Consider the following 24,452-nt stretch of genomic DNA (forward strand, 5'->3'; position numbering starts at 1 on the left):
CCAGGAATGCAATTCACTGAAATATTGATGCCTCTGCTGCATTGGCTGAACGATTCTCTTTATAATCAGTGACAGAAATAGGAACTTATCTGGAATAACTGGAACCCTCTGTCTTTCTCCATTGCTCACAGATGATGATGTGATGGCCGGTACAATTTACATGCCTCAGTTTATACATCTAAAATTAAGTGATGTGAATCCCAGTTCATGTGACTTCCTAACAGAACATGCCAGCATTCATCCACTACTTTCCTCAGGCACAGGCTGCTCTCTGGGGAAGCACCGAGCCCTGTGAGTGAGGGCAGTGGGGGACTGTTCTTCCCCTGGTCCCCCCCTGAAGAACAAAGGGAGAGCTGCTTCTGCAGCCTCCAGGAGAGATCTGCCTACAAATAAATGCATCGATATGACTAGCAGTTACATCTTACAGAGAGATGAACAGAAGCAAAAGCTATCCACTTGGCTTCTGGTGCCTGCATCATCTTTACAGAAGCCTGACAGATCTCCCAAACTATCACAGCTCGCCTCAAGTGCCCACTCAGAAAGCCTCGGGTCCCCTTTGCGGGGAATACAACGGCCTAAAGATAACATTTCTCCTATTAAAGAGCTGTCTATTTTCATTTAGCAACCGTTACTCCCCCCTCGAAGTACGGTGGCATGAGCAACGCTGCTTTTGCTGGAGCAACGACTATTTATTTCACATGAGTGTGGGTGCTGCAGCGCGTTGGCCGATTCGCACCTGGGAATCCCCCTCCCCATTTTCACTCGTGACTCGGGGAGGGGAGCACCCCTTGCCCCCCCGCGCTCAGCAGGCGCTGCAGGACCTGCTCCCATTTCTCATCTCTGGGGGGTGGGAGACTTGGAAGGTTCTTCGGAAACAGGTGAGACTGGCTGGGGGCTGGGTGGGGACGTCTGCGGATTCCAGGCGAGGGGCTGTGGGTTGGAAGGTGGATGGAACCTGCAGGGGCCTGGCAGCGCGGCGGCACCGCGAGCGCTGGTGCCGCAGCCCCCCAGGGCTGCAGTCTGCAGGGGGGAGAGCTTTTTGGGAGGGCCAGGTGTGGCACACCCGTCCTTGCCACCACCCCGCTGGCACAGCTCCTCGCTTTTCGAAGCCGAAGTACGGCTTGCACATGGCCTGGAGGGCTGAGGCAACTTTCGGGTTTGCTTCATGTGCCGCCCGGTTATTAAGAGCTGTAATTAGGCTCCTTCCAAGGCGGCAGGGCTGGCGGGGAGGGCTGGGAAGCCCGGCTTTGCTCAGCCCCGGGCTTCTGATCTCCGTGCTGGGAACGCCCGAGCCCTGATGCTCCATCTCCTAACGCTGCTGCTTGCCCCGGGACAGTGGATGCCCCGCGCCGCCGGGACACGCTTCAGGGGCTCACATACCTCAAGAAAAAGACAAAGAAAAAAACCAAACACACACACACCCCCTCCAAAAAAACTGTTTTTCGTCCGCGATCTCGGGCCCGCGCAAGCCTCCCGCTCTCCTCAAGGCCCCGGCGAGCAGCGCCGCCTTCGGGCCGGACCTCCGCGCCGGGGGCGGCGCTCTCCCCCGGCGGCCGCAAAGCACCCTGGGAGATGTAGTCCTCCCCGCTCAAGGCCGCGCCTCGCCGCCGCTCTCCCCCACTCCTGCCGGCCACTCGAACGTCGCGGGGCTTCCGACCCACCGCTCCGGGATCCCGACCCACCGCTCCGGGACCCCGAATAATCGCTCCCGGCTTCCGAACCACCGCTCCCGGCGCGCCCCGCTCGGTCACCGCTTTCCGCTTCCTCCGCGCGGTGTCCCTCGGGGTTTGTAGTCCCCCCGTGCTATTCACGACGGCCTCTGCGCTGTTTCCGCGCCGTAGCGCCCGGAGGCCGGGATGGGGCGCTACGCCACGGCGGCGGCGTAAGGGCGGGCTCGGGGACTCCCGGGGCAGGCCGGGCCGGCGGCGGAGCGGGAGGAAGGCGCCGGCGGAGCGGCCGGGCGCCGCGGCGGGCGGGCGGGCGGGCGGGAGGGGGTGGAAGTTGCTCTGCCCGGGGGGGAAAGTGTGGGGCGGGAGGGGGACGCGAGCAGCCAGCGCGGCCGCCTCCACCCCCAGGTAAGCGGCGGCAGGGGGTGGCGGGGATCTCTGGCAGCGCGGGGGAGGCGGGAACGGGCCGCCCGGGGCCTCCCGCCGCAGCCCCGCGGGCCGCCGCTCCCACCGGCGCTGCCGGGATGGAGCTCTCCCGGCCGGAGCCTCCGGCTGGGCCCCGGGCCGCCCCGCACCACCTGTTGCCCGCGGGCCCGAGCCCGGCGGGGGGCGGCGGGAGCCGGGCCTGGACCCCGGCGGAGGTGGGGGGGGGGTGTCGGTGTCCCGCTGCTGGAGGGAGCCGGGGATCCCGCCTCGGGGGTCTGCGGCTGTTGGGGAGCCTTAGGCGGGGTCTTGTGAGGTGACCCGAGGGCTGCGGCTGCCCTCCTCCGTACCTCAGCCCGGCTGCGCGCCCCGAGAGCGGGGTTTAGCGACCTGGAGAGTGCGGGGGGGAGAGGAGGGGCAGCTTCGTGAATCCCTGCGCTGCGGTGCCTCAGCCTCAGCTGCCTGCGCCCAGCCCTTGCAGCGCGCTCTGCTCTCAGGCCAGGGAGAGCAAACCTCCCCGTTTTCCTCTCAGGCAGGTAAGCCTGGCTTAGGGCAGCGAACGGGCACGGCACGGCTGAGTGCCAGCTCCCAGGCGGGACCGCCGCCGAACCCCCCGAAAAAAGCAGGGACGCGTGTCCTTCAGGTCTGCACTCTAACCTCCAGGCTAGAAGCTTGTCTGCTGAGGGCTAAGGAGGGTTTTGTGCAGAGTTTCTAAAGCATTTGCAAGTTTGCCCTTTAGAATCAGTTGACTGGCTCTTACGCTTGGGTCTTCGGGCATCCTAAGGCTGTTTGGGCCCCGATGCCTCATCAAGACCCCTGGATTTTACTGCACGTCAGCCTCCAGATCCTGGATGCAGAAGTCTGTTACAGTGGATGGAAAAGGCTCTGTATGCTGGCTAGCCTCTCCATTTTCTGAGCAGCTCTCCTTTCCCCTCCCTGCGCCTGCTTCTGGGGTACGTCCCTTCTCTCCCAAGCATCAAGAAACAAATGTTTTGGGGTGGTCATCTGGTGAACTGTTGGGGGAGAACGAATAATGTGCATGTTGCGTTTGAAATGTCGTCCTGTTTCCTCCAAGCGTTTTTTCAGATCGGAATCTCAGCCGGTGCTCAGTGCTCTGTAGGCCTTCGGGCCCAGGATGCGGATGGGTGGTTTTTCATGGTCGGACAGAAGGTTATCTGAGAAATGCTTGCTGTACGTGGCCTGGGGCGTTCATGCACGGACAGTGCTGCGCTGCTGCGGGTCGGTCAGGAGGTAATGGAGACCAGGAGATGCCAAGGTGGAGATGAGCAGTGCAGACCACAGCTGCTGGCTGATGGAGATAGGCTGCAGATCCCAGGCTCTAGCCCTTGTTGATTGAACGCAGAGATCTTGCCGTACTTTGCACATTGTCGCCTGGGACTCACAGGGACTCGCGCGTCGTGGCTGTGCTCTGTGCGAGCTGCCGCCTCTCCTAAACTGGGGCAGACCTGTGGTGGGAGGGCATCCCAGTGGCAGACTGGCCCACTGCAACGCTGTGAGTCTGCCAGTGGCTTTGGCATGGCCATTTCTTGAGACTCGCTGCTGAACAGACTGCCTTGTGCCCGTGAGTGAACCAGAGCAGGACTGAGCACTGCCTGAGGAACGAGCTGCGGTAGCGTAACGTGTCAGAGAGGCATGATTCAAATTACCATGATTTGATGGATGTGGGGATATTAAAGAGTTCAAAGTTGCATCAGCTTCTGTTTGTGTCCAAGGCTTTAACAGTTGAAGGCAGGAGGCAAGACCCAACATCGCTCCCTTCCCCGGGTGGGGTTGGAGGGCTGGAGAGGCCTTTGAAGGTTGGATGTGACTTGCTGTGTTTGCTAAGCCATATTGCTTTGGCAGGAAAGACAGCAGCCTCCTTGAGTCTGATGACTTGGCCCCTAAGGGAACCCGAGGCATGGGGCAGGTATAATGCCTTTTGAATCGGAATAAATATTGGAAACCAAACCAAAACTGCTAAAGTTGCACATAAAAAAGGTTGGGTGTCCTGCCCGGCCTCGGAGCTGTCTCGCAGTAGCGGAAGGACTGGGTGACCCCGTGGAGCAGCCTGGATGCCCTCGTGAGATGCACTGATTACCCCGCCGCTCTTGTGGGCTGTCTATGGGACACCCATTATCTTTGCTCCGAATACTTTGCAGGGGGGAATGACCTGGGCCCTGATGTTGCCTCTGCCACCTGAGCGTGATGGGCTTGATCTTGGGGGAAATATGCTGCTTTCTGCCATCGCGGAGGTTTTGTGGGAGCTTGCCACGTTTGCAGCCGTTGCATGTGAGACCTAGAGAGAGACCCAGGCAGTCCTCGGGCCAGCGCGCGCGGACGCGGCTGTGCTGGCGGGGACATCATCTGCTCTCAGGTGAGATGCAAGTGGGAGAAACGCTTTTTTCCTCCCGTTATCCCACTTTGTCTGAAGCCAGGCTTTTGTTCGCTCCTGGGTTTGTTCTGACCCTTTCTGTGAGCAGAGGGGCCCGGGAAGGAATGTATCCTGGGGCGTATCTCCAAGTGAAGGGCCCTTATGAAACGGGGGGGGGGGGGGGGGGGGGAAGACTGGAGCAAAGCGCTGTGGCTGCCAGTGGTCAGACCCAGGGGCAGGGAGAGAGGAGCCTGATTTGGAAAGCGTGTGTCAGAGCCTGCTGTCCTGCCGAGACGGCTCTCTCCTGGCATGCAGTGCTGGGAGGAAACTTGTGAACAGCCAATTTGCTGGAACTCGGGGCTCTGAGAAAGGTCATATACCGTGCAGCCTTGGGAAAGCTCCTTACACGGGTGGGACAGGTGAGTCAGTGGCTTCCTCCTCTTTTTCCGTCATAAACCCACTCAGAACGAGACGTGCTGCCTGTCTGCTCCCCAGAAGCCTCCTGGATCTGCCTGCGTTTGCCTCAACCTTGCTGGCTGCTGTTAGACCCTGCCTAACTATGCAGCCCTTTCCAGGCCACCGTCACCGAGCCGGCCAGGGAGGAGCAGGCTACTACCAAATTTCTGTTGGGCTGTCAATGCTATTTGGGGTGTTGTCGCTTGCCTTGCATTTAGCAATGGCAGCTGAGGAAGCCAAGGGAGGCAGAAGGGCTGTTGTCTGCGCACGAGAAACATTTAACTCTTGCCTTTACAGCTCGCTTTCCCGTGCTTTGGCAGCTCTCAGGTTGGTTGATAGGAAATGCCTGTGATGTTCCCCAAATTTGGTCATGGTCTGTCATTTAAAAGATGAGGGGTTCAGTGTGCCGTTTCCTCTTGCTCTGAAAAAAAAAACGCTGCTGCTCTGGTGCCTGGGCAGAAGGGAGAAGCGGGAGTCCTGGAAGGGGAATAACATCCAAAGAAATGTGTCACCAGCAGAAAGAGCAATTGTTTTCCTGCATTTACATTGCAGAGCGTCGTCCTGTTCAGGCAGCCAATTTTTGACAGCCAAGATAATACATTTATATTGATGTAATTAGCAGGACATGGAGTTTGCTGAATGGCTTGGGGGCAGCATGATTTTCAGTCTAACTCCGGCAAATAGATCAGGGAGGATTAAAAAGCTGCCGTGGGTTGCTAGAATTGGCCCTTTGGGTTTCTGGAGGTTGAGTACATTACTGCTGATATTTCCTATTGTGCTGTACCCTGCCTAGTTGAAAAGAAAATAACTTGAGGGAACACAGGGCTATTTTTGCCAGCTTGAGATGATCAAGTTTGATTTCTAAAAACTGAAGTCGAGATTTAGGCTCGCACATTAAAAACAGTATTGGAACCGTATCTCTGTTCCTCTAGAAATGCATGCCTCTTCACTTTGCCAATGGTATAAACTCTAATGTGTGTTCACAAAAAAAGAAATAGCTTTTCAGTTCCTGCAGTGCAGCCCCTTTTGTAGTGAGCCAGGGCACGCACTCAGTGCTGTGGGCCTGAAGAGCATCAGCATTAGAGGCGGGTGGTGGTTGCACCGTCTCAGAGAGGCCAAGCTGGCCTCTCGCCCCAGCCCTGGGATTAGCAGCCCTTACCAAAGCTGCAGGGTTATCAGTGCACATTCACTTCAGCAAAATAGAGACCAAGACCTTACAAAAAGCTGTCTTCCCCCTCCGGTGACACCGCCCAGCTGCATTTCTAACGTGGCGCTTCCTGCAGCAACGAAGTTTCTCTTTGGGCATCTTGTTCCCAGCGCCAGCCCAGATGATTTTGGTTTACTGAGGAAATCACAGGCAGCTTCCCAGCTTGCACTGTGTTGCGTTCCCCTGACAGCAGAAGGTCCTTCTGCTCCTGTAACAAAACGGTTTGCAGAGAAGTTAATTCTCAGACAGTTTTGCTGGGTAACAAGTTAACTCCCCTGCATTTGTGCTGGTCGGTGGAAGTAGGAACGTGGCACGAAGGTCTTTGGGTGCTGTATGCTCCCTGCTGTGGCAGCTCTACTCTCCAGAGAGGCTGCAGCACTGATGTAGTCAGGGTCTTGCTCTCCAGCCTGTCCATATTGGTCCTGCCAGAATCAGGCCAGCAGGCAGAGCTCGGGCAGTCCTTGGAATTTCAGCACAGCCAAAAGGCTTTATTTTAAGCTTCTGGATGTTAAGCGGTTTCTCTTCCTAGCTCATGTGCATGCGAACACGTCTCCTGCAAGAAAAATGACATGGTGTCACATAGACTGATGTAGGCATTTGTGGGGTACTCTGTCCTCTGGCGTTTGTCTCACTTTCTCTTTAGCTCTTGTAAGTCTTAAGCCTTTCCAGTGAGCGGGAGCAGCTTGACTGTCGAGAGCCTTGAAGATGCAGTGGGCCTGGCATTCCTGATGTAGCCAGGGCTGCACAGACCCTTGGACTGAAAGGATCAGGGTGGTCCTCTTGAACCTTAATCAGTCCCTTATTTACTTTTTACTGGTCCCCGAGTGGTGCCTCTTGCCTGCTCCATAACAGTCTCCATTTGCTGGTTTGATTCCACTAGCAGCACATGTCCAGGTGTTCACCACAGGTCATCTTTTCCCCACTGCCTGGAAGTCTCAGTGGTGCACAGCGCTGGAAGAGAAAAACTCTTTGTGAATTCACCGTAACCTACCCCAGGGGCATGGTGCTGCACCTGATGGTGTGGCTGTAGGGAGAGTGGGCAAAGTGGTGGGGGCAGAACTGGGTCTGTTGCTCTTGCGTGCTTCTGTCGAGCTCCCAGAGGGGCTCAGTGATAACATTGTCCTGGCTGAACCCTTATTTGCTTTTTTGCTCCCTCCCCGATGTAAAATAGAGAAAGTGAGAGTGTGCTGGTGAGTCAAACAGTTATGGACAAGGGTTCTTGTTGCCTCCGTCTGATAAAAGCCTGTCCCAAAGGAGATAGCACTTTCACGAAGTATGAATGTCATTAAAGTAGGTTGTTTTGAGAGCAGAGAATATGAAGGGAGAAGGGGAGATGTCTTGGGGGGAGGGAGATTTGCCAAGGCAACTATTCAAATGTCATGCCTTCTGGGGTGGGATGGGCACATTTGACATAATCAGAGGAATTTGTACTTTTGAATTTTCAGTAGATGTTAACTGCTAACGATGTCCTGGCCATGTGGAGTAATTAACATCTGTTTCTGTATTTGAACATTCAGGCAGCGTGCCCCTCCAGACATCGCTGCGTTCACATCCAGACCCCTTGGGAGATCCTGCCCTGTTGCTAATTGTCGAGAGCTGTCCAGAATCCTTATCGTTAAGCTCCCGCGGTGCTCGTGAGGTGTTGCATTACCTGGTACGACAACAGCTCTCACCAGAATGCTAAGCAGCCACTGCTGTCAGAGAGAGTAAGGCCAGTGATGGGAATGGAACTATAAAGTCACCGCCAAAGGTCCTGAAACCACGAGTGAAGAATCTGAGTCGACCCAAAAGCAGACTGGTTCCTGTCTCCAGGTGGGACTGAGCTCCAGCCCGTCGCCAGCCGGATGCCCTGGGAAGCACAAACCCTTCTGAGAGCTGTAGTTCAAGTGAATGCCAATTGAGTGACCTAAAATGTGAGGTTGGTTGCGTGTGCTGGTGCGATGCTGATCAGCCCGGGGTCTCAGCAGCCGTTTATTCTTACGTGCCTTTCTTTCCTCTCTGTTCACCAGCTTGCTGCAGCAGCCGCTCCTCCTAGCAGGCTCGGTGTGCTGCTGGCGGCTCCGGGCAGAGACCATCTAGCATGCTCCTCCAACTGGGCTGCTCAGCTGGTGCCAACAGCAGCCGTTCGATTCCAGGGACACCAGGCTGACTTCACACCAGCTGGGCATCGGACCTGCAGAGCAGAAACCGTGTTGGGTGAGAGGCTTTTATGGCTGCAGTTGGCTCTGGGCTGGGCTGGGAGGGGCTGAAAGGAAACAGACCTTTTCTCCTTTGGTTTGTAAGCACGGTTACCCTGCTGCTTGATTCCTACGCCTCTCATTCTTGTCTTTCTTCCTTGTTTTGACTCCTTCTTTGAGTGTTCTGCTCTTCTTGCTGTCTGTGTGAAGGCCATGTGCTCTTATGGGTGGGGATACTGGCATCCCCTGGTTTTCTCATGGTGAAGAAGAAACTGTGAGTGGAAGAGAAATTGTGAAGTCTTCCAGGACCTTGCAATCTTAAGCTGTGGAAACTGCATGACTGTGCCAGGGTGCGTATGAGGCAGTGCAAAGGCAGGGAAATAATCTAAGAAACTCTGCATTGCACTGCCTGCAGTAACCACAGTGCCATGGCAGTTCCCAGCCGAGGGCTGGGACAGAGAGATGACTGTGTTGTACCTTACGTGGCTGGGCTGCTTTCAGCCTGACGATTCGGAGTCTGCTCTGCAGAGACAGGACAAGGTGGTGGGAAGCCAGTCAGAGCTTGTACCTTCGGGATACTCTGCAGTGTCTACTGCAGGAGAGCGTCTGATGACGTTTTGTTGTGTTTAAATGAGTCAGGTTGATGTGGCCTTATCCAAGCCAAGGTTTTGGATTAATCGAATGGACTCGAGCGTGCGATGTGTTGGCTGATCTGGTCTGCCTGGATGCTTATGGGCTAGCTGGAGTCTCCGTGTGGCTTTGGTGTCCAGCCTCAGCAGAAGGTCTGCGGGAATCTCTCACAGTTTGGGGTGGGCTGAAACCAGGCCATGAGCACTCCGGTCTTTGCGCGGTGACTGTCGCCCGGCTGGTGTCGGCTGAGCTCTGCGCCGCGGCTAGCTCTCAACTGTGGGAGGGGTGAAGTAACGTTCCTGCTCTTGGATCAGTTTTGAGGCAGCCTTGGAGTGTTTTGTGAACGCTACTGCAGGTGTGCAAAGCCCTTGTTCCCGTTGCCTGACCTTGCCGTGCAGGCCGCTTCAGCAAGCAGAGCCTGCCGGGGGGAAGGTTGGGGGGTCTGTAGCACCACATGAAACTAAGGCAGCTGGATGCTTCTTGCAAGGCATTTGAGAGTGACTCCTGTAACGTGATCTCCTCTCCATCTGCCTTGTGTGGGTTAACGTGCGTTCAGGATGCAGCCAGCTGGTCTTGGTTAAGAGGCCAGCTCCGTCGCTGCGCAGGGTGGGATGCTGGATGGCCTGTTAGGGCTGGCTTTGCTGTAGCTTCTTACTCAAAGCATCTGCATTATGTTTCAGCCCTTTCATCTTGGAGTACAGCGTTTTCCTCATGTGATCATTATATTTGTTCAAATAACTATTCTCATGGGCAAATATTGCTTAAGGCACTGTGTAATTGAACACATCCTACAGTTTCAGCTGTATTGGTGCAGCTGAGGAGGGGCTGCTTGGGACGGAGGCAGAAATCTGGTGTAGAAATGCTGGTGAGGAAAGGGGAGTATCATAGTGGTGTCAGGCACTGTTATATCTCTGTCACTTCAGTTGTACCAGGTGTTATTCCTGCCATATAATTTCAATTATGGCATCATCTCCTAACAGAAATAATGGCATGGCTATGACATCAGCATGCAGAAGGATTCATGTGTTTTTCAGGATGGCCCAGGGCAGAGTACAGGTATAATCTGGAGGTGGAGAGGGGTGAACAGTAATGTGATGCTTCTCCATTAGATTATCGAACTGAGCTGTGCTGGAAGAGGAGCTACCTTCTTGCCCTTTCACTCTCCCTGTCCCACCTCCCCTGTGCTCTCCTGGTTCCCCCTGTGCTCGCGGAGAAGGTGGCAGCCTGTTGTGGCAGTTCTCAGCGATGCTTATGCTTTTATCTCCCGTTTTTTTCTGATGGGAATGTTAAATGCCACTGTGGTCTGTCAGGTGTGTCCTACCTCTGCACTTGCCTCAGGCACAGCCAGAGACATGGTGGTTTAAATCTAGGCCAGTTGGTTGGAAACTGGGACATGGTGTCCAGTTGAAGCCGGGAAAAGTCCAAATTGTGTACAAATGGCACCCAGGTACTGCTGCCCCTGTGAAAAGAGCCCTTGTGATTCTGGACAGGGCAGTGAGGTGACGGCTGGGAGCTGTGTCTAGCAATGGATGCTGCTGGATGTGGCTCGGATGAATCACATATTTACCATCTGTCCAATCTGTGTCAGAATTAAAGCTGTGGTTGGAGTGTGGGGGGGATGGTGTGCTCCAGAGACATCTCCTCCACCTCCTGATTCTGAGACTTTGCTTTCCAAGCCCATGCCCTGGGTTTTCACTGGTTGTGAGACTCCACTTCTTGCTGCAACTCTCTTCCCCTCCCTTCTGCAGTGGCCAGCCCTTCATCTGCTTATCTGTCAGCTTAGCATGATCTGAAGATACAATCCCTGACGTCCTTTTGGGTATGACCTCATGTTTGTGCTATGCCTGGGCATCTATATCCTTCTATGAATTCAGCTCGCTGAGTGATTGGGAGGAACTTCATGGGTCATCAAGTCCAGTCCCCTACTGCTGAAAACAGCCGTCTCGTGCAGGTCATGCTCTTGTCCAGGAACTAATTGTTGGAACTAACTCTGTGCTTTTTTTCCCCAGTGCTTCTGGAGCAGCTGGTCCGGAGATCTGCTTTTGGAAAGGTTAGAAACCCTCCTCAGACTTCCAGTATCCAGTTTTCCTGGGCTGGCTTATTGTACTTGTGCCATTGCAGAGTGTCGTCTTGCAGATGAGAGATGACTTGCAAATTTTTTTCCTTCCCTGGTTCTCTGTAACCTTTATGTCCTGCACCAGCCATGGCTCTCAATGCAGATTTGTCCTGAGAAATGTGTTGAAAGCTACTTTGTTTTTCTATGGCTTCTTTTTGAGAGCTTGGTTTTGCTGAGGCCATTTATTTTCATGTTGTGCTTTTGGGTGTTTTAAGTGCAGGTGGAGTTCTGAGCTGCACAGTTTGTGAATGTTAGCGAGTACAGAAGAGCACTTTTTGCGCTACTGTCACTTTTTAAATGTTTGTCCTTGCTACTTGTGCCATCTTGCCCCCTCAAGAGGGAGAGATGTTGTCAGAAACAGTTGAATCAAGGTAAACCTGATAAAGCAATGTATCGAAGAGCCAGTGCCTGGCTCTTACTCATGGCTCTTATTCGTGTTTATCTCTAGCTGTGAATGTGCAATAACAACAGTTCTGTTCTGCACAGGCTGGCACAGCCTCAGACAGGAAGATCTGCTGTTTACTAATCAACACTCTGCTGTAAGTGAGAAAGGGGAAAAAAATGTTTTATTGCTGCTGGGTAACCCAGAGTGTAGTTAAACCTTTCTGAAAAAAAAAAAAAAAAGAGGAAACTAAGAGCACATGTGTTACTCAAGATGCATTTTTCCTGGCAAGAGTCCCGTGTGTGTGTGTGCTTCCTGCAAAGCATCCCTGCTTATGCTACTTCCCATTAAATCTGTAGTGTATTGGTAGCAGGCAAGTAAAAGCTTCCTGTTTTTATAATACAACTGGTCTCAGCAGGCAGTCTGTCGAGGTGATTTTTCAGCCTGGCATGTTTTGTAGCTGGGGCAGTCTGTGGGCTGAGTAGGATGACAGGACTCTGCTACAAGGATTATAAATAAGGGGAAGAAAAGATCTGGAAATTAGATCTGCTGGTAAAGCTTCCCCAGATTGGATGCTGTGGCTTGTCTTGTTTTGTTTCTTCCCCTTGTCTTTCTTTCTGTGGCATTACCGCAATGTTGCTAATGAGACAAACCATGCCAGCCCACACACGCTTTTGTTAACACTGCGCTCAAAAGTCAGCCACAATTGGCTAGTAAACTGGAGGATACAAGCGGCTTGTTGCACTTCATTGAAGCAATGTTAATTGACTTAATAGAGCACTAGGGTTTTAGAGATTTGGTTGTGGGTTGTTTGTATGTTTTTTTTTTGTTGTTGTATTGTTGTTTGTTTGTTTTTTTGTTTTTTTTTTAAATGTGTACATTCAAACCTGGCAGTGCCTTTGTTGTCATTTTCATGGTTATTCAGAAAAGGACTTTCCTGCTCTTCAGTTATCAAAGGAGATAGGATTTGAAGTTAACCCTTATTTTGAAGAAACATTCTTGTCCACTACTTCTCCCTCTTTTTCTCCCTGTAGCATGTAATTAAGATGTTGATTGCCTTTCCAAATCTGTATAATACCCCCTTGCAAAATGACCGTGATAAATTTCCAGTAGCTCACTGGATAATCAATCACTGGTTTACAGTGTCCTGTGCAAGGGAGAAGAGGAAACTTTTTTCAGATGTTGACTCTAGTTGCTTTGTGGCTAAGCTGGCTCTACAGTAAATCTACTTTTCCTATCAATCTTTCGCTTCAGGCTTTGGACACCTCTAACTCTTCCTGCATACTTATGAAGAGTCAGTACTGGGCATTAAATGCAGCTCTGCCCAACTCAGCTGCTGCGTATGTGTTTCTTCTGTGTTAAAGTTGAGCCAGAACCAGTTTCAAGGCAGCTGAAAGAAGGTAAAGATCCTCAAGCTTGCCTTTGCATGTTAATATCCGTGGCCAAAAATATGTGCTGCTGCTCTGGACTTTGCTAAAACGTAGCATGAAGCGTGAGGTCCTATTCTGTGCTGGTCTAGAACTCCGGGTTAAATTATCTTGCTACCTCATTAACAGCCCGTCTGCAAATCTGTTCCCAGGCAGCTAAGTTCATCTAATGATACCTCCTCAAGCAGTGTACCAATCTTGTTGCTCACCGTGATTTGGAAAGTTTGCAGTGTCCAATCCCCTAGATTTCCTCCAAGGCCAGAACATCTGTCTCATCTCTCTTCGCTCAGCCCTGCTGCCCCATAACAACCGTTTGGGTGGGTACATTTCACCCTTCACATTTTCCTTGTCCTTCCATTTGCGGTGCTTGTGCACTGCCTGTCATCCTAGTGCCCTTCAAACCTGAAGACTTCTTGGCCTTGGGAGGTAAAGGCAGTGCTTTCTGAGACACAGGACTGTGCCCCGAGTCACACGGGAAGCTCTGTGCAAGAGCATGAGGGCTGAAAAAGCCTCCTATGTCCCAGCTGGGTGTGCCGACCGCCGGCCCATCCTTCCTGTTGTACCTATGCCTCAGTCTGTCCTTGGAGACACCTTCCCACCCCTCCCTGCCAGAGCTTTGCACAGAACTGGAACTTGTTCGCTCCTTAATTTTCTGCCAGGACTGCAGCACTCAGGCTGCCTTGGCAGGTGAGGGCAGGGATAAAGAGCAGCAAAACTTCGTTTCGTGTCACCAAGACAACAGCTTTGTGCAAGACACTTGCTCAGCACGGAGCATTCCAGTTTGCTTGGCTGCTTTGCAACAGGGGTCCCACAGGTGATCACAGGAGCTCTTGCTGCACTTGAGCCTTAGAGCGCTCATTGGGCTGGTGATTAGCATCTTGGATGTCAATCTGTACCACGTCTGACTGAGGTGGATGTCTTGTTGCTTGTCTTCTATTTTCCCCCCTGGCCTTGTGGAAGAAGAAAGATTGTTAACCCTTCGTCCCTTGGGGTTGCTTCCTTTATCAGGGCCATCTGAGCCTGGTGAATATAAGTCATGCCCTGCTTGGTGCTGGTACCTGGCTTTGCACATCCTCAGGTTCTGCCACTCTGCCTTGTGGAGCTGGAAGCCCAGCTGTGTATCACTTGCCATGCACACAAATACTTGAGCTTCTTTTCCTTGGTTGGTTGGCATGACATACCATGAGGCCTCTGCTCTGCATCCTTCTTTAGTTATCCCATTCCTGACCTGCTCTGTGACTTTATAACCTTATGCTGACTTGTCTTGTGCTGTGTACCTTACCCACCCCTGCGCACTCTTCCCTGCTTACTCCAGACCCTGTGAGCATATGACTGCTTCGGTGGTAGGTGAGGAGATCTCCTGCTGTGTGTGGTGGCAAGACTGGTAGAGGTCCAAGAGTTGGCCATGTCTTCACGATGTATGAAGTGGTTTCCTCCGACTTGATGCCCCAAGTCAGTCGCATTCCTCCAGCTGCACTCGTCTGCTCCTGAACTACTTTGTGTTTAGAATGTGCGAATCACATCCTGCAGTCCCCAGAGAGGAGCCTGCTCCTGCCAGGGCAGCGTGTGGGGACTGGACGTTCAAAGCTCTTCAGGAACCCTTGTTTCTCCCTGCAAGTGCAGGTTGCGTGTGAGCGAGAGTAGAGAGCTTCTCCTCTGCTGTTGAGGGTGGTTCCAGGTCCCAGCCCTTTTTAGCCAGCCCCCAGCCAGGGGAGTTCACACAGCAGAGGGAGGAGAAGGGCTGCTGTTCTGCAGCTTCAGTCCTTGAAGAAAACCTCCTGCTATGTGGCTTCCCCTGGGCACAGCTTTGAGGGATGTTTTTCCCCCAGGTACATGGTGTGCCTGCTGCTGGCCCAGCACCTCAGACAAGAGCAGTCCAGTGTGTGAGGTGGCTGTGTTTTCATTCCTGCATCTTCTCTGGAGCAAGGGAGTAGCTCAAAGGTGACTTTATTTATAGGTTGGGAGAGTGCAGGAATTAATGAAGTGATGAAGTTCTTGTCCCTGACTACAGGAGGCCGAGAACCAAGAGAGGTTGGAAAACTGAGGCAGAAGCTGAGCTGGCTTGTGCTGCATGGATGAATAAATGAATAAGAAAAGGAGTGTGTGGGGTATCCCATCACAAGGAGGGGCTTCTGCACGTGGGACCAACTGGGGTGAGTCTGTCTCACTGGTTTCCTTCACATGCTGGAGCAGCTCCAGGGACCTCTGTCTCTTCTTCCTGCTGCGTGTCAAAGGGAAGGGCTTGGGGCTCATCCTAGAAGGGCTCTAGGAAAAGTTGATCCTGCAGCTTCCTAGATACGTTGAAACATGTGGGCTAGTTCCCTTTTTTTCTTTTTTTGCTCTCTTCGGAGCCAAAACCTGTTTTGAAGCCGGAGGGAAGGAAAGGGGGTTGGGCAGACCCAGATCCCCACCCTTCCTGCCTGCTTTGCTTTGGGTGGTGTGACAGAAGAGCTGGGGCCCGAAGGGTCAGCACTGCTGTCTGGTGGTGAGGAATAGGGCTTATCTGGAAGCATCCGGGTGACTGCTCTGCTGTCCCAGCAGCAGGAGGAACCTCCATGGGAAAGCTTTGCCATCCTGAACTTGGTGTGAGTGCCTGCTGCCCAGGGTGCTGGTGGGGCAATTAGAGGAAGGGTCTGCATCACGTACAACGGATCAGGGTAAGTGGGTGCGAGTGGCTTGGGGGTGGAAAGCTCAAATCTGGTTTTATTTTGGGAGCAGTTAAACAGAGTCAGTTGAAACCGGTAATTATTGCAGCTGTGAGGGGCAAAAAAAACAAAATCCAAACTCAGCATCTTGCTAAGGTGCTTAACTGTTAATTTCCATGAGCGAGATCCAACCTCCTCAAGACACTTCAATCTGTTCACATTGTCGCTTCCTCTCCTGATTAGATAGGTGGAAGCAGGGCTTTGTTAATGAGGAGGAATATCTTGCTCCCTCCTGCCAAAGCAGAGGAGCTCTTGGCAGTTTGCTCCCCTGCTCAGCACTGGCGATGTGCCTGCAGGGCATCTCCTGGGGCATCGCCCTGCCCAGTGGGAGAAGTTCCTCAAAAATAAGGCTGAGTGCTTCCAGAGGGGCTTTCTTCTTTGTAGGCTTCTTTAATTGACCCCTTCCCTTGCTAGAATGTAGTTTTCATTCTCACCTTTACTTCTTGCTTAGCGTTGGCCAAAGGTGTTTTCTGGCTCAGCATGGCGAGCACATACATGTATGCGTTGAGCTGTAATGCTGCCACTCCTCCTGTTTTCCAACAGGTTCACCCTCTCCCTCCTTGGGCCAGCGTTCCCCACTAAATATTGTTTATTGGCTGCTCTCACCTGGCGTGAGGGGTGACCCTGAAGAAAAGGATTTACTGCTTTGCCTGGAGAAATCCGATTTCATGCAGCGCTCGCAGCCAAGCAGCCCACTTAGACCAGGCAGCCTTGGAGATAACTACGACTTAGCTAGGTTATCCTCCACCTATTTATAGCTCCCTTCCTCTCCTCAGCTCCACCCACCGTGGGGTTTTACCGCACTGCTTTAAAGCAGGACTCTCAGCCTCATCTTTCCCTGCAGAGTGCTTGCTTCGAGCTGCCTGCTCAGACTCCCTGGTGCAGACCTGGCAGAGGAGGACAGGCCAAGACACAAGCAACACGTTGGGAGCCAGCAGTGATGCGGGCAGCAGGCATGTCTCTCGCCTGCTGTGGTGAGCTAAAACTGGCGTTTCTGTGTGTAGGAGGAGGAAGCAAAGGGTTGCTCTGCTTTTCCAGCTTGAGAGTCAGCTGAGGAAGTGGTCTCAAACCAGCCTGTGGAATTGCTTTATTTGGCAGTTTAGCTGGGCTCGAGGTGGGGGAAAAGGCTATTGACTGACTTGAGCATCTTGCCTTCTGTTTCACTCAGCCTACGGTGAACTGTACAGGACTGTGTTTCTACCCATCTTGCCTTTATTTACTTTATCATGGTAGAACCTCAGTCTTGAGGTGAGAGACGGTCTCTGTTCTCCTAGCAGGTCTCTTAGTTGCGTCCCCACGGCTTTGCTGCCGCTGGGCAGCCTGGCGGCTGGAGCACGTACGGCGCTCGGGATGGGGGAGCCGTCGAGGGACGCGTCAGAAAAGCCAGAGACGCCGCACGTGGGGGACAGCTGGTGCCTCCAGTTAGACTTGAGCTGAAGATCCTTGGAAATACTCGTCCCCTCACATCACATGGCTTTCATTTAGCCAGAAGTTCGGATTTGTGACAAATTAACTGCTTGGATAGCAGGAAATGAGAGGGGAAGCTCCAGGGATCCACTTTGGGTGGATCTATGAAACTCAGTGAAATCTTGCTGTTGAGCAGGTAGCGGGAAGCAAAGCGTGGAGATGTGTTAGCTGATGCACAGCAGTTAGGGAGAGCAGTTAAAACGAGGAAATCGAGGTCGGGAAAATTGTGTTCTGGGGCTTTTTTTTGTTCCCAGTTTTATTTTGTTAGTCCAGGCTTTGCAATTTACAGGGAAGAGACCATGACAGAGCAGTTAACATTCTCCAGCTAATGGCCTAATGCAGGCACATTCTGGTATTAAGCTCGTAGCAAAACTGCACCTGTTCCTTGAGCTGCTGCATTCAAGAGTCTGTTATCTATCAAGTCCTTTCTTGATCCCTTAGATCAGTCCTGGGATTGAAAAACTGTATTTTAGGAGTCTTTGTTTCAGCCTTTTTATGGCACAAAGTAGTTTCTTCGCAAAGGTCTTTCTATGGTTCATTCATCTCTATAAATCCTGGTGGGTAATTTTTATTTCTTCCTCATTTCTTCTTTTTTGCTCTGTTAAATGTTCTCTTGATCCTTTCCTCCTGACACATATCCAGATTGCTGTGCCTTTTTCCTTTAAGGAGAGACATGTGTATGTTTAAACATCTTTTGAATGCTAGAGGTCGTGAAATGTTTCTGTAGTTTAACTGTGAAGATGCTCAAAGAATAAATTCTGAAAAGTAGGAAAGAGAGAGGGAGAAAAGGAAGAACAGTCAAAGCTCCCAGCCTGCTTCTGTGCGTAGGGGCATGCTCAGTATCAGCTGAAAATTGGCTTGAGCTGAAAGTATTTCACTGCACTGGGTGAAATAGTCACAGAAAACATACTTGTGCAAATACCCAGTCTGTCCGTTTTCAGCTTTACTGCCATGTTAGTAGGGAACAGGAAAAGAGGAATATTTTATTTTACATACCGAAAAAATAAAATCTCCTCACTGCCTACAAGCCATTAAGTCCTACTCCTCCTAGCTCACATAACTAAAAACTTTGTGTGCCAGTCAGAGCCCAGAGCTTTCAGAATAACCTTTTTGTGTGTGTGATTCCCAAGGGCTGCTGGTTTGGGCTCTAAGTGAGGCTTGCTTGCCCCCTTTGCTGCTGCTTTACCATGGCAGCAAGGGCTTTCTCTGGGCTCTGGTGTGCCTTCCTCCCTAGTCAGGCTGCTTTCCTGTGCCTGGGAACTCCTGGTGCTTAACTGTGGAGAGCTCTTCTCGAGCCCCTGTACTCTTCATCTCCAGGCAGCAAAAGCTGGAGTCAGTGAAATGGTCTTTCCCATCCCAGTGAGTGCTGGGACGGGGATCCGGGTCAGAGCATGCATTAATAGGCTTCTAAAACTGAAGGGTTGTTGCTTAAATCATACCTTATCTTTCTCTCTTTCTCTTTCCTTTTTTTTCCCCCTTCCTTTTTTTTTTTTTTTTTGGTTTTGTTTTGTTTTGTTTTGTTTTTTTTTCTTCAACTCTTGATCAGAACCGACCTTCCTTTCTCCAGTGTGTTGGGATCTTTACAGCAGCCCATGCCGCAGCGCCTCGCCTATTCCACCCGAACTGCCCGTGCCACTGGCTTGGACCTAACCTAGGATAAATCTCAGCGTGGCCTGGGTAGGGGGGAACCATGGGGAGCTCTGCCTCATCGCTGGCCGCAGAGACGGAGTCGGACCATGGCTTCACTAGCACACCCTACCCGGGGCACCCAGCCGTGAGCTGGTATAGTAGTCGTCACAGTGGCCCTGTTTGGGAAAGTGCCCTTATAACACGGCAGCATCAGCATTTACACCACCGGGTGCGAAGGTAAGGAGGAGGGGAAGGAGCCTGCTTACCTGCTTACCTCTCAGCTTGAATCCGGGGCGGTGCATTTGGGAGATAAGTTGCTTTGCATCCTCTTGGGTGTCACGTCGTTTCGTCTCCAGAGGCTCAGTTCAATTCCTCGTGAAAGCTAGAGCCAAATTTCCCCCAATTTGAGTGATGCCAAGCCATGTCCTTTTTACAGGGCTGCTGATGTCTTCTGCAGAATAGGCTGCAGGACCCATCCCAGCTCCTCCTCACTCATCTAAATTGTAAAGGTGGCTGCCTGGGAATGGGATCTCAGTTCATTTAACAAGTTTGCCATGTTCTTGTGGCTCCTCTTCTTTCTGACCTCCCAACTACACTGTAGGTATCACAGATGGAGTATTGTGACTACAGGTTGGGTGGTGATAAGTAGCAAGAACTTCTGAATTCCAAAGAGCAGGCAAAGCTGTTTTCATGCAAAAGCAGTGAAATGTTTTTGAACACCAGATTCAAGGAAATGAAACGCACCAAAACAGAATTGCTCTGAAAAAGAGCTCAGTGTTTCCAACCCTCAACTTCTATCCCTCCTCGATGAAATCAGCACCTCAAATGTGTCCCTCAGTCATTGCCTCTGCCCCTTCCCCATCAGCCACTTGCAGTGAGGAATTTTTCTTCATGTTGGAGGGCTGGTGTCCTGCATTCAGTCTCTGACAGGCTGAGAGGTATGTCAAAAGCATCTTAAAAATCCTCTGTCCGGGGGCTTGGCTACAGAGGCTGCCGTGTTTTGTGCTAATAATATTTGAGCCTTTGCCTAACGCCTGCTTTGTGTAGATTCCAGCCTGGTTGGGTGTTTGTACTTGCTTGAGTCTGTTTGGAGCCGCTAGTCTTTTAGGAATAGCTGCTTGCTTGTGAGTGTCCCATAGCTGTTGTGGCTTTCCACTGGAGGCACTTGCTGTGATGGTCATGTAGTATCTGTTGTGTAGTCCTTGTTTTCTTGCCTTTCTTCTGCTGTGAGTCCCAGAATGTGCTTCACGGTGTCTGGTGCACGACACTGGGAGACTCCGAGGCAAGCAACCTCACGCTTTGCTCCTTCGTAGCCCTGTCTTGGGTTTCCTTGTTGAGCTGGTAACAGTGTGAAACCAATTAACTGTCATCTCAGTTATGGGCTTGAGTTCCTAGCAATGCCCAAGAGACCTTTAAAAAGGCTATTTTGTGCAGTTCCCAGCATCTGCTGTGTGTACCAACTTTTGTGGCTCGCCCACAGTTCTGGTCGGTGATCTGACTGTGTAGGTTTGTCCCCTCTGGTTTAGAGGGATCCTGTGAACAGAGCTGGGTCCTTCCTGCAGGATTATTCCTTCTGGACTGCTGTTTTTTCCTCTGTTGCCTTGAAGAGGTGGGGAAGGTGTCACCGGCTCACAGATGAATCCCTCCAGTACGCCCATGCATAGCCAGCACCGAGATTTAGGAGCTTCCAGTACAAAGCTGGCCCTGGGCACTGAAAAGGCCGTGTCTCTGCAGCCTTGTGTATGCCAGCTGAGACAGCTCCTGATTCAAAGTCTGTAGCTTGGAGGAGCTTGAGAAACTAGGTGAAATCTTGACACATGGAAATAAATTTCCTGAACAACCAGCCTTCGTGGTGGAGCGGATGTTGGGGCAAGAACAGGAACTGCCGGTCTCGGTGCAGATAAAGCCAGTGTCCTGTTAGGACAAGAGTGTTTTTTCTGATAATTATGTATTTCCCCTGCTAAAGGGAGAAGAGAACTCATCCTGGCTAAGTGCTGCATGGTTCCTGGAGACAGGAAAATCACTGGCCATGATTCACGGAGCAGTGAGTTGCGTGGGAAGAACTCGCTTTAGGCGGTGATTATGGAAGTGGGTTCAAAAAACCTGATGAGATCAGCCAGGCTGTCAGACATCAAAGTACCTGCGGTTCCCATGGCGAGATGGGTGAAACATCAGGGTGAAGAAGCAGCGGATGATTGGTTTCTAGAGAGAAACAGATACATATATTCCTTTACAAAGTTAAGTAAGTCAACAGAACAAGTCAGGGTAGGTATTCCTGCCTCTGAATGTCCTTGTCCCTGGAGTCCTGTGGTACAGGAAGGAAATGGAGTACTGGGGAGTCAATTTGAGTCTGGACAGGAGTTCTGGTATAGACTTCGCTTTTCATGCTGATTTTCTGTCCCTACCTGCAAGGCTGATAATGCTTTGGCTGCTCTACAGCCGGGTGGAGCTAAGCCTGCTCTGGTTTGTCACAGGGATGAACGCAGACCTTCCTCGGCAGGAAGACAGGGACACAAGTACTTCACGTATGACTTCAGTCTCTACTTGGTGGGAGAACTGGGGGAGGCTTTCCCCAAAGTGGGGTGGGAAAAGGGAAGAAATCAGTGCTGTTTGGCTTTCAAGATTTTTAGAAGCTGTGAGGAAGCTGCGTTGTCTCCGGTTGCCTAGGTGAGGCTGGTGGTCTGGAGTTCCCTGTCTGCTGAAGACAGGTGGACAGGAGAAAGAAGAAAAAGGGGGCCTTAACGGTAGAAGTAGTAGATTTGTGACATCCAGATTTTTAGTCCCTGGTCTCTTCTGGACAAGGCTGCACAGTCTCTTTCTATGTGTCAGTGACCCACCTTTTAAACAGGAGCATGTCCCTGCCTTCCCCGGCGCTCTAGGAGGACATAGCTACTTAAAGGCTAGAGGTACCGAGTGTTATACGCATGTTAGTTAGAGGGATCTTATTGCTGAAATCTCTGCTTAGGTCAAAGATGCTGGTTTTAAATACATCTCTGGTAACCGTGCGTAGCCAGACAAATTCTGACTTAGTTACAAGTCCCCTTGGGCTCCTCCTTGCTCGTGTGCTTAAAGGTGTTTGACCTGGGCTTTTGCTGGATGAGAGCATTCAGCTGAGCCTGCAGACCCATCATGGCCGAGCTTCTTGATGTGCCAAACCCTTCACGAAGGTGGGAGCAGTAAGGTGCAGTGCCACAAGCCCGGGTGCTGGCAGCAGGACGTGGCTCTGTCGCTGTGGCTGCTGCAGTTGAACCGTTTGGGATCCGTGGGCTCGTGGTGGCTTCTCCTGCTGCTGCTGGCAGTGGCGGTGACACCTCTCCAGTGTGCATCCTTCCACATCTGAAAGATGTTAGGAGAGAGCCAGGGCACTGAACTGTCTCCCAGATGGTGTTTCTAGTGGTCACCTAGTTGTCATTCCCCAGGATTTGTAAAGAGGGACAATGGGGTCCTTCTGAGAACTGCTCGGGTTTGCTCTGTTCAGGAGAGGTTTTTTGGGGAAAGATTCAACTGCACAGATCTTGCAACGTTAAGTGTCTCTGCCTACCACTCAGTTTGGCTGAAGCTCTTTTAGCTCCTTCCTCTTCCAGAGAATATGCTTTTTCTGGGGTTTCCCACAGTGTTCTGCAGAGGCTTTGTATTTTTATATAAAAGCCTCGTCAGAATGAAATACCTTTGGTCCTCAATGACTATGGAGGGAGGAACAGTCTTTTTTTTTTTTAATGCTAAAAATACATAAATACCTCTGCTTTTAGAAGAAAGTGAAGAAACCTGCTTTTGTTGTTGGCAGCTGGTGGAGGGCCACTTTCTGTACCACCCCCCTGCTTCCCAAAAGCACCACTTACTTCTGGAGGAAAAACCCAGAGCAAGGCATCTGTAACCATCATGTTTGTGAACCCCGTGGCTTAAACGTGTGAAAAGCAGCAAGTCAGAACTGGGTAGCATCATGCAGTCTTGTCTCAGGGGCTTTGAGCCGTCTTGAGGCTGGTGGAGATGTTAATAACAGGACACTGGCACACTGACGAGTGGCAGGGAGCCCCGTGGAGGGGGAATGCGGTTGTGTGCAGCTCCTGCCCACCGTCCTGCCTTGTGGCACTTCACCTCCGAGTGCAGCATATGCAGAACTGGTGTCTGGAGGATGTGGGGTTTTTGTTGGAGGAACCAAAGCTCTGTGGAAAAGTGAGATGTCCAGGAAGAAAAACTACTCGTAAAGCATCAGGTGACTCGGCAGGGTTTCTCTGCTTGTTTTCTGTCATCACACCTCAGGAGGTCTGACAGCCTCGGCGGGCCGGCATCCGTGCTCTTTGGGGTGCAGTTACCCTGACGGATCTGGGGTTGGGGCAGACACAGTTCCCTGGTTTTTTATCAGCAACCTGCTTAGATTTGGATGTGCTCAGAGAGTTGATTTTGCGCCTTGTAAGCATCACAGACTGGTTGAGGTTGGAAGGGACTTTTGGCGTCCAGCTGGTTCAAGTCCCCTCCCAAGCGTTTGTGCAAAGAGGAGAGACATGTGGCTATGGAAAAGCTGGGGATAACCAAAACCTGCTCTGCTCTGATATCCACAGAGGAGGGATGAGGAGGGGAAAAAAAGACCATTCTTCCAAACCTCCAGGGTACTAACATCAGCTCTGATACTCAGGACATGCCTGTTCATCACACCGGAGTGGAGCTCGTGTTCCCCAGGTGCTGCAGTGAGGCGGATGCGTCCCTGTGCGGGTTGTGCTCCCTCTGGAAGTTGTCGTGGCATCAAAGTTGAGCTGGGATTTGGTGGGGTAAGGATGCTGCAGGTTGTTGTGGATACCTGCTTGATGGGAACATTGGGCTTGTAACTGTTTGTTTGCCAGTTCTCACCAGAGCGCGTGGCAGCTGGGATAGTGTCTTGCTCAAGAAAGCGTGCAGTGCCAAGGAGTTAGCGGCATGGTATGCTGTTTCATCCACCTGAGGCTTCTGGTCCTGCCCAGCCACTTTCCATGCAGGCTGCTCCAGCAGTCTGCTCGCTCACAAAGCCTCTTAGTTGTTTAAATTGAGGTTATTTGTAGCTCTGGAGCCATGAAGAGCTGGCGCAGAGTAGTGGAGACTGAAATTCTCAACAGGTACCCGAACAAGCTCTCCCTTTGCTCCCTGTCTGCCCCACAACCTTCCCCATCCTAATTTTCCACAAGTGCAGCTAAGAGAGCTATGCTGCTTGCTTATCCTCTCCAAAGAGAGGGTAAAAGCCAGGTCAGAGTCAACTGGAGCACGTGTCCTCATCTTACGCAGCAGGGTTGGCTAAAATCTGAACAGAAATGCCTGAACCCCGCGCCTGGAGTGCTGCTGGCACAGCACAGAGAGCATGGTGGACCTGTCCCTTCGATAGTGCCAACCTTAAGAAGGGAAAGCAGCACCTTTACCTGGTTTTGGGGTGCTCCTGCCTGCAGTAGCTGAGCTCCAGGGAGGTAGGTTCAGGTACTTCTCCAAGTGCAAGTACTGGGTAATTTTGCTTTGGTGCTCTCAGGATGCTGCACTGCATGAAGGAAGTTAGCATCCAGCTTTGACTGTGCATAGATCCGTGATCCCGTCCCCTTCATCTCTTTTGGGAAGAGATTCTGCATTTGTGATTTTGCTGGGAAGGAAACCGGCCTCTTGTACTCTGTGTGGTGGCAACATCTGGTCAGAGGGCCTGGTAAAGCCCTTTGGTGCTCTATTTGGAGCAAGTGTGTTTCCAGATGCAGGTATGTTGGGGGTGGGGTGGGAGAGGGATTGGAAGGTGGTGAATTTTTGGAGTTTTTTTATAAGAGCAGGAAATAGTAAGAAGAGCCAGA

General features: G+C 51.8%; 1 protein-coding gene across 15 annotated transcripts in view; it reads left to right on the forward strand.

Moving 5' to 3' along the window:
* The first annotated feature begins 2,002 nt into the window (after window positions 1-2,002).
* Window positions 2,003-24,452, forward strand: part of CAPN15 (calpain 15) — a 60,812-nt gene continuing 38,362 nt past the window's right edge. For 3 of the 15 annotated variants that reach the window (XM_042798964.1, XM_042798977.1, XM_042798976.1), the window contains exons 1-10: window positions 2,003-2,075; window positions 7,642-8,042; window positions 8,134-8,320; window positions 10,941-10,981; window positions 12,684-12,829; window positions 14,868-15,009; window positions 15,398-15,513; window positions 16,105-16,297; window positions 16,406-17,585; window positions 18,575-18,894. In XM_042798964.1, the coding sequence (XP_042654898.1) occupies window positions 18,719-18,894 (176 nt within the window). In that variant the 5' untranslated portion in view covers window positions 2,003-2,075; window positions 7,642-8,042; window positions 8,134-8,320; ... (5 more) ...; window positions 16,406-17,585; window positions 18,575-18,718. Of the gene's footprint in view, window positions 2,076-7,641; window positions 8,043-8,133; window positions 8,321-10,816; window positions 10,982-11,533; window positions 11,587-12,683; window positions 12,830-14,867; window positions 15,010-15,397; window positions 15,514-16,104; window positions 16,298-16,405; window positions 17,586-18,574; window positions 18,895-24,452 lie in introns of those variants that run through there. The other 12 variants (XM_042798966.1, XM_042798970.1, XM_042798967.1 and 9 more) reach the window with 12 other exon arrangements.

The sequence above is a fragment of the Tyto alba genome, unplaced genomic scaffold (assembly GCF_018691265.1).
Source record: "Tyto alba isolate M040663 unplaced genomic scaffold, T.alba_DEE_v4.0 Super-Scaffold_28, whole genome shotgun sequence".
Lineage (NCBI taxonomy): Eukaryota > Metazoa > Chordata > Aves > Strigiformes > Tytonidae > Tyto > Tyto alba.